This window comes from Pantherophis guttatus, chromosome 1, assembly GCF_059756535.1.
Source record: "Pantherophis guttatus breed Tessera chromosome 1, ASM5975653v1, whole genome shotgun sequence".
NCBI classification, from domain to species: domain Eukaryota; kingdom Metazoa; phylum Chordata; class Lepidosauria; order Squamata; family Colubridae; genus Pantherophis; species Pantherophis guttatus.
Window position 1 is genome coordinate 7427651 of NC_142063.1, and position 15643 is coordinate 7443293.

General features: G+C 42.3%; 1 protein-coding gene across 1 annotated transcript; it reads left to right on the forward strand.

The window, feature by feature from the left end:
• Window positions 1-7670: 7670 nt before the first annotated feature.
• LOC148116307 (vomeronasal type-2 receptor 26-like) lies at window positions 7671-15418 on the forward strand. Its single transcript, XM_087893903.1, has 4 exons — window positions 7671-7781; window positions 9469-9479; window positions 9621-9778; window positions 14451-15418. The coding sequence occupies exons 1-4, from the start codon at window positions 7671-7673 to the stop codon at window positions 15353-15355; spliced, it is 1185 nt and encodes a 394-aa protein (XP_087750029.1). The 3' UTR covers window positions 15356-15418.
• The last annotated feature ends 225 nt before the right edge of the window (window positions 15419-15643 follow it).

The window sequence follows — 15643 nt, forward strand, 5'->3', positions numbered from 1 at the left end:
GATTACAGTCCAGTATCTTTTAACTTCTACACATGTCCATCACATATAGTAATATGAGCCCAAAGTCTGATGACATTTCCAGCACTTTTCTGATTTGTTCTTGAACATTCTAGATATTCTTGCTGGGGGTAGATGCCACCTGTAAAACATCTTATACAAATTTTCCTTATATGCTGTTGACATTGTCGTTTTATAATTTTGCAGTCACAGTTTTTGCCATTTCTCTAAATCAATTCCATAATCAAAATTTTCCCCCCATGCAATCATTGTGGTAAAATATTATCTTTCAACTCTGGTAAACCTATATTAAAGTTGAGGGAAGAACTTGAATTAGATGGTTATGTTTGCCATTGGTTTACATATCAACAACTGAAAGAATGGTTTAAATCAAATAAAAAGAGTTGTGGGTTTGATTTTGATAAGAATAAATTGGAAACCTTACTGTATGGTAGTGATGAGCATATTGTTGCTAAGATTTAGAAAATGTTATTGAAATTAAATTTGGAAAGTGAACATGTAAAACATTGTATGATTCAATGGCAAGGAATTTTGGATACAATGTGATGCCTGAACAATGGGAAAATATATGGATGAAATATATGGTTTAAAATGAACTATAATTTAAAAGAATTTTTTATAAGATAATGTATCGCTGGCATTTAACACTGGATAAATTATCCAGAATGTATAAAGGTATTTCAAATGAATGTTGGAAGTGGAAAAGCAAAGAAGGAACTTTTTACCATTTAGGGTGGACATGTGATAAAGCGAAGAAATTTTGGAGTAAGATTCGTAATATAATACAGAATATTCTTAAAATGAAAATAAAAATGAAACCAGAAACTTTTCTTTTGGGTTTATGGAAGAGGACTTGGAGAAAAAACTTGGAACTTGGATTTTATATATGTTGACAGCACCAAGATTATTATACACACAAAAATGGAAGGACTCTTAGATTCCAATTATGGATGAATGGCTACAGGAAGTCATTTTTTCTTCTTTTCTTTTCCCCAATTTCTCCTCACTTTTCTCTCCTTGTTTTCCCCTCACACACACTGTGTCTTCCTATTTACTTTTGTATTTTATCTTATAACCTAATAAAAAATGTTAAACTGGAAAAAAATGTGTTTATTATTTCAAGGAGGAAATTTTCTTATTTTGTTCCTTAGTTTATGTAGTGTATTTTTAAGGTTGTGTATCAGTGTTTCTAAACATATATGGCTGTTTCTTTAGATGTTTGAGACTTTATAGAACTTCCCTACCACTATTCAATTGTTTTTGAAATAGCAGAGTTTAAATCTTCCTCACATCCAGATCTGCAGTACTGCCTCATCAATGTTGGGCAGAATCTCCCTGAGAGGAATGAGCAAAGAATGTCATAATTGTATGGAGTATGTTAGTCATCTCTATTGACGTTTCATCTCATGGACTTCTGTGGTAAACTACGCTGTGTGCACAGAAGGTCTCCACAGGAATCATTCTATCCATGCCCAACATCACCATCAAATTTCTTTAATGAGGACAAGTTCCCAGTAATGTCATTCAAGGTGTGACAAGGTGTGACAGTCATCAAAGTCAGGAGGCACCTAGAAATCACAGAGTCCTGTGACATGTAGTCATTTAATCCTGGGTTCATATCTAACATATCAACAATTGATATGTTGATGATAACATCTCCATTTCCATCAGATGGCCTCTCCTGTGGGAAATAGAAACAATGGAGGAATGTGTGCAAATTGGCCCATAAAATAGCAAACTCAAATTCTCTGATTTTCCCATAAGCTTTATCAAAATTTCTATGGCAATGTAATTGACATACTTTTTTATTAAGAGAATATTTCTCTGTTGAAGATAATAACAATAGAAGAGTGGCAACATAATTGAGCCTTGATAGTACAGGGGTTTAGTGCACCCTGTTATTAACACAGCTGCCTGCAATTTACTGCTGGTTCGAATCTCTCCAAGGCTCAAGGTTGACTCAGCCTTCCATCCTTTCTAAGGTAGGTGAAATGAGGACCCAGTTTGTGGGGGCAATAAGCTGACTTTGTATAAATATACAAAAGAATGAAGGCTATTGCTTAACGCATTGTAAGCCGCCCTGAGTCTCCGGAGAAGGGCGGCATATAAATCAAATTAAAAAAAAAAAAAAAAAAAAAATTGATAGTTTGTTAATTATGAATAGGTATAATTACACCATCTATTTCTTATGCACAAATCATCTTCTCCTTCGTTCTCAAATATATAATATGAGTGCAATCTTTGGTCTTCCAGAGTTCCTTCCACTATTCTCTGGGGAGAATTTATCCTGGGCACACTCTTAACAAACAATTCTGCTGTGAGACTTGATTTGGTCCTGCATTTGAAGCCTGAAGGCTTAAGCAGTTGTAATAGCTGCATAAACCTGAGAGATAGTCCTTATTTAGCGACAATGATGAAATAGCAACTTTGCAACACATCATATTGATGGAAATGGGACAATTGGCTGCAGTCGTCTTGCCCCGGCCACCTCATCCCAGCCTCCCCATTTCAGCTAACCCACCATGGCCACCCTTCCCCATCAGTCCCTCCACAGTACCTCCCCCCCCCAAGGTGATTCGCCACATGCACTCCTTTCCAGCCATCCTCCCCCATTGCTTCACCCTGGGTAATTCACTGCAGTACAAATTGCCTGCAGCAGGTTTGCAATGCGGGACAATTAGCCCTGCATGTCTCAACTGTTCCCAAACCAAACCCATTCCCAGAAGGTCCTTCCCACTCCACCAACCTCCTCCTTCTCTGTTGACTCCTGGAATTGGCGCCTGTTAAGGATATTGGTGTTGTGTTACCAACCAGCAGAGTAAATGCACAAGGAAACGTTGCTGAGAGCAATGAATAAGAGTTATACAAACTGGTTTATCAAAAGCTTACTTTATAGTAGAAAAACAGTCTCATAGTCTTTAAACAAATTCCAAGTCTTTGCCAGTTAAATCAGTCCAAAAGTTACAGATATCTTCTTACCAAACAGACATTAGTTGGTTAGAATAACAAACTCACTCTGGTTCACAAACCACGACGGTAGCAGATCCATCAAACGATGATTAGCAGATAGCAACTCCTCTCAATGGTAGAATATCATACTCTGGTAGCATATCACATCAGCTTCATCATCAAACTGAATACGTTACAAAACCTTGCTTAAATACTCTCACAACCAGTCATTACCTAATTACAGCATAACTCAGCATTACAATGAATCAGCAAGAAAACCTTTAAAGTCACATAATACATTTACAGATTAAAGTTACAGTACACTCATATTACCTGGACAACCTAGTTAGGCTCAAACCATATCCTAACAGGGCCCATTCCCCATTTTTTTTCATCTCCTCCCACATGAGAATCTCTCTCAGCAAAGAGCCTTGATAGTACAGTGGTTTAGTGCACACTGTTATTAACACAGCTGCCTGCAATTTCTGCTGGTTCGAATCTCTCCAAGGCTCAAGGTTGACTCAGTCTTCCATCCTTTCTAAGGTAGGTGAAATGAGGACCCAGTTTGTGGGGGCAATAAGCTGACTTTGTATAAAATATACAAAAGAATGAAGGCTATTGCTTAACGCATTGTAAGCCGCCCTGAGTCTCCGGAGAAGGGCGGCATATAAATCAAATTAAAAAAAAAAAAAAGAGGAATTGGGGCCAGGTGGATTGCAGACAGTAAGAGGCTCTATGTCAGATCTGCCATAAAGGATGAGAGGAGGGAAATAGGGAAGGGGGGAATGACAGAAAACATAACAGGCAATCAGAGACAATGACTGAGTGATCCAAGGAAAGAGGCATGGGAACAGAATGCAAAGGGCCACCAAATAAGCATCAAATTTTAGAACTATTACCAAAACAACTAATTTTTTTTTATTGAAAAAGTTTTACAAATACATTTTCTCCCCAGTTTCCCCCCCCAACCCTCCCTAACCCCCCCAACCCTCCCTTCCCCCCGTGACTTCCACAAAATATAATCCAAATCAAAATCACATTTTATAAGACTTGAACCCCTCCACCCCCTATATACTGTTTATACCTTCATAAAACTCAATTATTCTATCCCTATATAATACATTCAGTTAAAAGCTATCTGATATTTCCTAGTTTGGTACTTATTCTGCACATAATCTATCCACTTTTTCCACTCCCATACATAAGTCTCTTGAGTTCGGTCTTTTAAATATGCTGAAATCTTCGCCATCTCTGCAAAATTGGCCATCTTCAAAGTCCATTCTTCAATAGTGGGCATAGCTTCATTTTTCCAATATTGACCTATCAGTAATCTCGCTGCTGTCACCATATACAATATCAGCTTTGTTTCACCCAATGTAAAACCCTTAACTATACCCAATAAAAACAATTGTGGAGAGAACTGAAGTTTTTTCTTCAAAACAATTTGCATGACCCACCAAATTTTTATCCAAAAGGCCTTCACTTTCTTACAAGTCTACCACATATGGTAATATGTGGCATCTAAGCAATCACATCTCCAGCATCTTGGTTGAACATTAGGATACATACAAGACAATTTCTTAGGATCTAAATGCCACCTATAAAACATTTTATAAGAGTTTTCCCTCAAGTTCTGCGACTGTGTAAATTTAACATTCTGGACCCATATTTTTTCCCATGTTTCCAACATCACTGGTTCTGCAAAATTTTGTGCCCACTTTATCATACAATCTTTAACCAATTCATTTTCTGAGTCCCTCTCTAGCAAAACATTATAAACCCTTTTAATATGCATTGGACCTTTCTCTTTTATGTGTCTAACCAATTCTTCGTGCATCATTATACCAGTTTTTTGGTCCTCTTTCCATCTCAATTGGAGTTGATTATACTGTAACCAAGTTAAATTGGTACCATCGCTGGCTATTGGGGGTGAGTTATTGGCCCCCACGGATAGGGTTCGCAACTTGGGCGTCCTCCTGGATGCACGGCTGTCTTTAGAAGAGCATATGACGGCCGTGGCCAGGGGGGCTTTTTATCAGGTCCACCTGATTCGCCAGTTGCGTCCCTTTCTGGATCGGGATTCCTTACGCACAGTCACTCAGGCACTCGTCACTTCCCGCCTGGACTACTGCAATGCTCTCTACATGGGGCTCCCCTTGAGGAGTACCCGGAGGCTCCAACTGGTGCAGAAAGCGGCCGCGCGGGGGATTATGGGAGCGAGGGGTCGCTCCCATGTGACACCTCTCTTGCGTGAGCTGCATTGGCTTCCAGTGGTCTTCCGGGTGCGCTTCAAGGTATTGGTTACCACCTTTAAAGCGCTCCATGGCATAGGACCTGGGTACTTGCGGGACCGCCTTCTGCCGCCGATAGCCTCCCACCGTCCAGTACGCTCCCACAGAGAGGGACTCCTCAGGGTGCCGTCGGCCAGGCAATATCAGCTGGCGACCCCCAGGGGGAGGGCCTTCTCTGTGGCAGCCCCCGCCCTCTGGAACGATTTGCCGCCGGAGATAAGAAGGATATCGGATCTTCGGGTCTTTCGCCGAGCCCTGAAAACACTTCTTTTCCAGCAAGCAGGGCTGGCGTGAACCCTGCCCCCCTTTTTTAGTTTTTAATGGTTATTAATTGTTTAGTTTTAATTTGTTAATGGGTTTTAATTCGCACTGTTTTAATTCGGGCCAAAGTATATAATTCTTTTAATTAATTTTAAATTTTGTATTGTTATGTATTTTAGTTTTGGCTGTGCACCGCCCTGAGTCCACTAGGAGAAGGGCGGTATATAAATTGAATAAATAAATAAATAAATAAATTAATTAATTAATTAATCCGTTCTTCCAACAGCGTTTCTAATGTCTTTAGTTGCCATCTGCCCGCATCTATAAAAAGAACTTCTTTATATAAAACCCCCCCGAGTGACATTATATTTGTATTCCACATGATATGACCAAGATCCAGCCATAACGGTATTTTATAATCCCATTTGAATCGGTGCTTCTTCCAAACTCTCATCAAAGAGTTTCTAAGTATGTGGCTTTTGAATATTTTATCCACTTTGTTCTCATAAAATAAGTATGCATGCCAACCAAATTCAAGATCATAACTTTCTATATTCAATATTCCAGTTTTTTTCCTTCCAAACCAATCACTTGCTTGCGTCAAAGCTGCTGCTTCATAGTATAATTGTAGGTTTGGAAGTTTAAGGCCTTCCCTTTCTGGAACACCATGCATAATTTTCAGCTTAACTCTTGGCTTTTTCTCATTCCATACAAACTTATTCACTCCACTTTGCCATTCTCTCAGTTGTTTATCATTTTAAAGCACCGGAATCATTTGAAACAAAAAAAAGAAATCTTGGCAAAACGTTCATCTTAACTGCTGCTATTCTTCCAAGTAAAGACAGCTGCAGTTTTTTCCAGGTCTCCATATCTTTCTGTACCTCTCGCCCAAAACAACTAATTTTAACTTCATTGGACACTAACAAGATGACATATGGGACATATGGGAGTAGGGGAAATTACATGATTTATGCAGGAATCTTTAGATCTGGCTTTGCTTACGCAGTAACCACTTGACTTTTAGAAAAAGTATACCCAACTCTACAAATAGAGTCAAGGAATTTTCCTTTCTAAATGTCTAAGCTGGGACAGACCTGACATTCTGTCCACCAGCAAGGCCAGCAAAGGCATCATGCAACCGGTGGTCCCAACTGGAGAGCCATAGATGACGCTTCCTAAATTAGAGGCTCTGTCACTCCAGGAGAGATTGAAAATTTTCTCCCCGCAGATAGTTTTACGGAGAGCACAATCCTGCCCTGCATTGACAGGAGGCTACAGCTTGCGGGCCCCTCTTTGCAAACTGGGCACCGCAGGCCATGGAATTGGTCACCAAACTGAAGCGCTGGATTGGCTGCTGAATGATGAGAACAGAAGCTGCCTGGCCCATGTGCTCACCCTATGCACTTCAACCGAAGTGGGGATGCTCACAGAGACTTGAAAGGCAAGCATGATCACTCCTGCCATGGGCTGGGGTGTACAGTTTGCAAAGAGGGGTGTGTGAACTGTAGCCCTCTGTGGGTGCAGAGCAGGACTGTGCTCTCCATACAACTATGTATGGGGGGAGCAAATTGCAAATTCCCAATGACTTCTGGAGGGAAGAGACTGAAGCAGGGCAGCTCACAGGGGGTCAAAGGGTGCCCAATCTCTGGAAGGAGCCTCTAATCTAGGAAGCACTCTTTAAGTGTGTCCACTGGGACCATCCATCACTTCCTGCGTTGGTTTTGGTCTGGGAACAGTTGAGATGTGCATGGTTAATTGCCCTGCATGGCAAATCTGCCAGGGCAATTGTGGGATGGGGGAAGGGGCACCAGGATTGGCAGCCTGGGCTTGGGCAGCCAGGGAAAGGAGGATGCCATAGGTTGATTGGTGTGGGTGGCAGGGTGAGGTAGCCAGGGTGAGATAGCTACAGGAAATTGTGGTAGACCCTATATTGACAATATTCTGCCCCACTGCCCCACCCGCAATGGCCCCAGTGAATGGGAAGGGTGGGGAGCCCCCAATCCCCAAGAGGCCACCGGGACTCCCGTCTCACTCTGTCCCACATGAGCCCAGCCCCAGAGCTGACCCAGATGCCCTGCAACTGCATAACTCAGGGTCTCAGAGTCAGACCACCCCCATCTCACCCCCTGCCTTGCCTTCGGCAGTGGCACCATGAGCTGCAGCACTCTCCAGAAAGAGTCCCACTGCCCCTCAGCCCCCCAACCCAGGAAGCTCATCAAGGGCAAGGAGAGTGAACACAGCAGCATCAGCCTAGAGCAGGAGGCAAGTGGCCCCGGGCATCCCCTCAGGGAAGTAGGGCTGGGCCACAGAGTCCTGTCTCCAGGGCCGGATTTAGATGAAAAGAGGCCCTAGGCTATTCCACTTATGAGGCCCTTTCACCTATAGTGAAAGTGTAATTTTAATTTTGCTAACAATTTGAATGTAGGCCCCTCTTGATCTTGAGGCCCTAGGCTGAAGCCTAGTTAGCCTATAGGAAAATCTGGCCCTGCCTGTCTCCCTTGGAGCTCAAGGGTCAGCTGCCTGCTGTCCAGAACACCAGATGGCCTATGCTGCCATCCAGGGGGCCCCCCATATGGCCAGAGACGGTCGGTGAGGCTCCTCCAGTAGATCAGGGCCTACCACCCATCCTGGTCCCACTCTCTGACATGAGGGACATCGATCTGGCCATGCCCATATAACTGCAACCACACAGCCATGCTTCCCCCAAGCTCCCCGATGGGCAACAACAATCCTGATTTGTCCCTCAATGAAATGGAGTTATACACCCATACTCTAGCTCATATTCAGTCAGATTCATCCCTCATGTTCCCTCAGCAGAGCTCCGGATGTCTCTTAATCCTTTTCAGCTCCCTCAATTGAATCATGAGGTATGTTGGGAACCATGGACCAAGAGAGGTTGCATGCGAGTGATCCTATCCAAGGACAGTAGCTTTCTTATTCCAGGTAGTGGCCAAGGCCTCAGAAGGACATGCAGCAGAGCCCGGGGTATAATTCTCAGTCCTATTTGGAACCCCATCAGTCACTAAGAGTGGACTGGTCAAATAGATCTGCAGAGAGGGGCAGCATAAAAGAATCTCAAGTCATCAGGCTATGATCTGGCCAGGACAAAGGAGACCAGGATAGCTCCTCCTTAGATCAAGTTGGAAGTAATCTGTTTTGAGTTGAGCCAAGAATGATGGTGGCCATGGTGAGATGACTCTAAGGCCAGCCTCAGGGATGGCAAATTGACATCTCTCAAGACCATAAGTCTGGGGAACCCCACAGTCAACTGTGAAATGTCCCCCAGAGACTCAGACACAGAGGTCGCTGTGCAGCAGGAAGGTTGGTACAGTAGTAATGATCCCAACTGGTCCTGTGAATGAATCTTCAAGAAAAGAATTTCAGACCTGGAAATATGGGGAGCAGCACCCCAAACGACCAAAAGAGACACCCGGATGACAATTGCTACTCTTGGGCTACAGCAACAGAAATTTTTGCCAAGTCTTGCTAAAAAACATGCAGTTACTATCCTGAGATTCTTCCTCAAATTCCATTGCTGCCTTGTCCCACTATTCCCAAGTAGCCCTCCTATTACCTTACCAAACTAGGGCAAAATCCATCTTGTGTGCAGGGGTCACTTTCATGTAGGTCAACTAGACAACTTCCCCATGACTCCACCTGCTCTGTGAATTACGAGACACAAACATGTTTTCCATTCTGCTGCATGAAGAGAAGCTGTTGCTAAGGGGAGAGGACAATGGCTTTTCCCCGCAATTATCAGAAGAACATTCATTCTTCATTTATCCCCTGTGGATTTCCAGACACAAAGAACTTCCAGGATAAAACTTGCTGTAAAAAACTCTGAGTTCACCAGATGGGGGGCAGAACGTGTCACTTTAGCCTGTCTTGTAAAGAGCTCAATCCTGTGTTTGAAGAGACTCACATGCCTTTGTTTCCTCTATGGTCACAGCCTAAACACAGGTAAGAGGAAGCATTGTTGATATAAATTTGTCCTGGTGCCATCCAGGTGGCACAGGTGGTGTCTGATCTGCTAAAGCTCCAGTGAGATTTCAGGAGAAACCTTCAGATCAGTTTCTGCATAAACCTTGTGTTCTGTTCTAGGAGGGAAGGTGAGAAGAATGACCGGCCAGGAGTCATGCTGCTTCTGATGCTGATGCTCTTCTGGCTCCTGGTTCCAACTACAGCTGCAAACTACAGGATGCAAAAGATATGTGTGTTCAAGGATTATATCAAGTTAGAGGAAAGCTACTACAGGCCTGGTGATCTCATTATGGGAGGGATTTTGCCTTTGGGAACCACTTTAAATTCTCCTGGCCTAGACTTTAAAATATTGTATCTTGTTTTAACTAATGTGTAAGTTTCAGCTGAAGGAGAAACACACAGATAAATCATTTCTTTGCTTTAAATTCTGGGACCCTTTTCAGAAATACTTCTTTTTCTATTTTGCATTGTCCTAGTGTAGTTCACATTCTGTGCTTCTCTCAATAAAGTATTAAGCTCTTAAAATAGGGTGTGATTCTCAATCTTTTCCTCAGGGAGATGATAAAAAGCAGACATGAAGAGTATATTAGAAGCTGTGCTGGCATAGTGAAGTAGTTGAATTATAATATTAATCTGGACAGTAACTTGGGGTGGAAAGTTGAAATAAAAGCTCAATCCTTTTCAAGTGTTCAGGAGTTACAAAACTGCCTCTCAGTGTTGGAATCAGCATGGATCAGGCATGGATCATGCCTTCAGTAAATCTGGGAGGTGATCCCCATTGTACTCCAGTACTCAGCAATGTTTATCACACCTGAAGAATCTTCTCCCAGATAGACCCAAAATTATTAGCGTGAAAGAGGAGCAGGTGAGAAGGATTGCAACAATTGGAGAGAAGTGAAAATGGGAGGGATGATCGAGGGCTAGAAAACAGTCCATGATATGGATGGAAAGGCTTGTCTCCTTTCTCACAAAGTCCTCCAAGTTTAGATAAGAAAGATCCTTTTTAAAAAACACCCAATGAAATTGGGGAGTTGCTGCCTCCAAAATCCCTCCCCTGCAAAAAAACAGTGAAGCAAACTCTACCAGCACATACAAGTTTTTCTGTAATGTTCCCGGGTGCTTTTCTCACTACAGATTCATCACCAGTAAGTACCAGAAGTTCCTTGCATTGATGTTTGCTGTCTCTGAGGTCAATAAGGATTTTCTTCTTCTCCCCAACATCACCCTTGGCTTCCACATCTATGGACATTTCCAGAGGGAGATGGATGTTTCCTTAAAATGCCTCTCCATGCTCTCTTCACAAGGTCAAAGGGTTCCGGGTTACAAATGCAACCAGCAGGACATTCTGCTGTCCATCATTGGTGGTCTCAATGCCAAATTCTCAAGGCAGATGGCCTCCATCTTCAGCATCTTTAAGGTCCCACAGGTAAAACAGCTCTGTTGGATACACTATGGAATAGACAGGGACCAGAAGGTTACTCAGGAACCAAAGATGAAACCAAAGATAGTTTTTTTGGGTTGTGGGGGGGTGACATGAGCTTGTGACTATTTATATGTGATAAAAGGTTAGCCATTATTTTAGTGCCATTTATTCTCTGTATCAGGTTGATGGTTTCTACTCTGAAGTACCACCACCAATCAAAATGGGTAATTTGTAGCTTTGTCTCTGAAAAAATAATCTTTCTCCAGCTCGGTGTTGGCTTTGAGTTCTTGCAAAGAGAGAGAAGAGCCTATCCTTCCTTCTTCTGGATTAATCCCAAGGAATCTCCTCAGTATGTGGGTTTAGTCCAGCTGCTCCTGTATTTCCAGTGGAACTGGGTTGGTCTTCTGGCCCCTCAAGATGACAGAGGAGAACGTTTCATCTCAGTTGTGATTCCAATGCTCAAGGAGAAGGAAATCTGCCTGGTCTTCACTGGAATGTTGAAATTGGATAGTCTCCGTATTACCGTGAAAAAAATACTTCACATTTTCCAAACATGGTCTAAAACAGAAGTGTTTATCGTATTTGGGGATTCCACTGTGACTACCAGTGTCCAAGGGGCTGTGGCTATTTATGAAAAAAACAAAAGGATATCATTTAGTAAAGTTTGGATATTTACTTCCCATTGGAAACTCAGTAAAATGCAATCTAAAAATGTATTGCTATTTATAAAGCCTTTCCATGGAACCCTGCATTTTAGGGACCACGCTGGGGATGTCTCAGGATTCAGCCATTTCCTCCTGTCTTTAGACCCCTTGAGCCCTCAAGGAGATGTCTTTCTCCCTCTATGGTGGGAATATGCCTTTCACTGCAAGATCCACAAACCAGGCAAGATCCCTCCAAAGGGGTGGAAACAATGTACAGGAAAGGAGAATCTGCAGAATCTGCCAAATTACAGTTTTGAAACAAGGATGACAGGTGAAAGTTACAATATCTTCAATGCCATTTATGCTCTGGCGCACGCTTTACATACAATGTATGGATCCAGAGCCCAACCAACCGTGATGAGACTTGGAAAGAGGATCCCAATTGTCCAATCATGGCAGGTAATTATTGCGGTTTTTTACTCAGTGCATAGATACTTAGAGAGGAAACTCCCCATAACAATTTCTTCAGTTACTGATTAAATGTCTGCATACTCCCATATCAATCCATCAGTTTTGCTCGGAATGTGCCCCAAATCCAACTTGTAAAAATACACTCAATTTGTTTTAAACTTGTTTTATGTTTCAGTGGATTAGTATCCCGTGCTACCCCATCCTGTTTGTTTAGTTTACCATTTATGTATTTGGATCCTGATTTGATTGTCAAGCTAAATGTGGGAACTCTCTGGACAGTGAACTGAGCAATCAAGGCAGATGCTTCCTTCTACATGGCCCCACTTGGTCAGACCTGATTCCTGCATTCTGCTGCCTCTGACTAAGAGGTAGAGAAAGTCAGTGGAATATATTTGAAAATTAGTAGCTGAGGTTGGTAGTTAGGCTGTTGTCCTGAGCTCCGAGCTTGGCAATTTGGTTGCAAATTGGCCTTTAAAGTCAGTGGAATTTTTCATGGTTGTGATATAAATTATTCATTTCTAAAATTCATTTGTCAATTAACAAGGCTTGGGCCAAAGTAACTATTTGAAGCTGGGTGTAGCCTATAATTAAGTTTGGAATATGGAATTAAATTTGTGTGTGTGTTGTATTTTGATGAAACGGGAGTTGGAAACCATGCCCTGTGATAAAGGGGAAACTTTTGCAGTTTCAAATATTTGGTGTTCCTCCTGATTCTTCAGATCTCCACCAAGAAAACTCCTCTAGCTTCTCAGACAAATAACCCATCTTCTCAAGATGGCTGTCATGCTATGATAGAAGCCACAATGTCTCATTTATAGCTGTAGCCCAAAAACTCTGATTTCTGAACGTCTCCTTTCTTTCAGATTCTTCCCTATTTGAGGAATGTGCAGTTCAACAACAGTGCTGGAGATGAAGTCTCCTTCTCAGAAGATGGACTGGGATCTGCTCATTATGATCTTCTCAACTGGGTTCTCTTCCCCAATCTATCTTTTGTCCCCATGAAGGTTGGGCAAGTAAATCCTGAGGCTCCCCCAGGTCAAGATTTCACCATTAACTCTGATGGAATCACCTGGGCCACAAAGGTGAGCTGAGAGGAAATGTAAGTTCAGGGAAAGATTCATTCTCTTCCTGAGTTGCAGAAGATCGTCTTAAATTGAAAAATAATCAACTGAGTCAGAAACCATGGCAGTCCTTTGGTGAAAAATCTGCTTTGCGTGTAACACATTTGAGATCTGATTTGTGTCATTCCACAAAGTTGTATTCTCATGGTTATTTATTTTAGAAACTCTCTTGCCCCATCACAACCCTTCCTCTGCAGGCTGAGATTCCAGTTCCAATCTCCCACATCCATGGGTGTGTCAGGAATGCCCTGGCCTGATTACCTCAGGACTGTTCTTGAGTTCTGATAGACATTGGCAATCTATTTCTTTAGAAGAGAATCTGAACATAGAAGTAGGAATAACGAAGGGAAATAGGAATGGGGGAAAGAATGAATGCAGTTTATTGCTTAGCTCATCCCAAGTATTTCTCTTTTCTCTTTCAGAAGGTGCCCTTTGCCAGGTGTGGCATGAAGAGGTGCCATGCAGGAGAGAGAAGAAGAGTTCCAGAGGGCAAGCAGGTTTGCTGCTACCAGTGTGATGCTTGTCCAGAAGGGACCATTTCTAATCAGACAGGTAGACAAGACTTCAAATGTTAATCTTCCAGGATCAAAGAAGACATTCATTAAGTCATCTTTTGTTATTGTTGTCATTTTTTGTCCTCAGAAGTTCCATTCAGGATAGCTTTAGGGCAGAATTTATGAATGTCCAACTAGGATTTCCACTCCTACTCTAACTTCAAATTGCAAGAACCTCCTTCCAATCTTTCCTGAGGAAGTGGGGTGTGTGGTCCAAGCTTTAATTTTTATTATTCAGAATATGCTCCTTCTGTCAGCACTATCAACCTCTGAGAAAACAGACCTGCCAGGGAAAGAGGACATTCATCTATCTATGTCTCTTTGATAGAGCAGGAGGGAGCAAAAAAGTTTGAATGAACAGATTTAAGATACAAAGCAGAGAGGTTAAGGCAGGGATAATGTACTCACGAACAAAACAGAAACATTTCTGAATAACAGATCTATTGGTCTTCTGTGGGTTCCATTACAAAGTAAGGAGAAGGAACAGGCAGGAATCTCAAACTTAAAACCACATTACCCATGGAAGTGCACAGTGAATGAATAGCTGGAACTGAACAAATCCTCATCACTGGCTAATCAGGATTAGAATGATTTGCTCTTTTTGATGCCCCATAAATTTTGATTCCCTTTGTGCATAGATCAATAGCAGAAAGGCAACACACATATCTTTTATGTGGGAGGGATAATATGCATGGTAGTTGCTCAAGAAATCCTTAGACAAAGACTTTTGATTTCAGATTCAGCTCACTGTGAACCCTGCCCAGAAGACCAATTTCCCAACAAGGACAAGGACCAATGCATTGCCAAGAAGCTCCACTTCCTTGCCTATCAAGACACCCTGGGATATACATTAGTTTTTCTCGCTCTTTTCCTCTCTGTGATCACTTCTGCAGTCTTGGTAATTTTCTATAAATATCATGACACACCGATTGTCAAGGCCAACAACCGAGACCTCACTTACATTCTCCTGGTCTCCCTCCTGGTCTCCTTCCTCTGCTCCTTCCTCTTCATTGGTCAACCAGGGAAGATCACTTGTCTTATACAACAATCTGCCTTTGCCATTCTCTTTTCCTTGGCAGTTTCCTCTGTCTTGGCAAAAACTGTCATGGTGCTTCTGGCTTTCATGGCCACCACGCCTGGAAACAGGTCAAGGAAACTCTTAGGAAAACCACTGACCAACTCCATTGTCATAGCCTGTCCCCTGATCCAAGCCCTTCTTTGTGCCACCTGGCTGGGAACCTCTCCTCCATTTCCCAGCTGTGACTTTCACTCCTTGTTTGGAGAGATCATCTTGGAATGCAAGGAAGGCTCAGTTTTAATGTTTTACACTGTCCTTGCCTATCTGGGTTTTCTGGCCTTCATCAGTTTCACAGTGGCATTTCTAGCTAGGAAATTGCCTGATAGTTTCAACGAAGCCAAGTTCATTACTTTTAGCATGCTGGTCTTTTGCAGTGTTTGGATCTCCTTCCTCCCCACTTACCTGAGCACCAAAGGAAAGTCCATGGTGGCTGTGGAGATCTTCTCCATTTTGGCCTCTGGAGCTGCTCTCTTGGCCTGTATTTTTTTCCCCAAATGCTACATTATTCTACTGAGGCCAGATCTGAATTGTAGAGAAAATATAGTAAGGAACAAGAATTTCTAAGTAATGCATGGATTGGCCTTATTTATATTTCTCTTTGAGGCATGTTTAGAAAGTGATAATTTTTTCAAAAAAATGTTGACAAGAAGGCAGAACATATTTATTAAAGAACTCCTTACCAAGTCCTGCAACTGGTTACAATTTAGCTTTGGTCAGCAACTATCATCCAGTCTTTGCTGATCATGTTTTAAAAGTGTCCTCAGTGATGTCCAGTGCACTGGTTCTGGGTTCAGTATTAGTGTCTTTAAGCAAATATGGTTGTTTCCTTAGATATCTGAGGCTTTATAGAAT

What these genes read in the sequence shown, in the direction of transcription:
- LOC148116307 (XM_087893903.1), top strand. Translation starts at nt 7,671, where the DNA reads ATGAGCTGCAGCACTCTCCAGAAAGAGTCCCACTGCCCCTCAGCCCCC. An exon ending in GGAAAGCTACTACAGGCCTG is followed by an intron (nt 9,779 to 14,450) that starts GTGATCTCATTA and finishes TTTTGATTTCAG; the next exon opens with ATTCAGCTCACTGTGAACCC.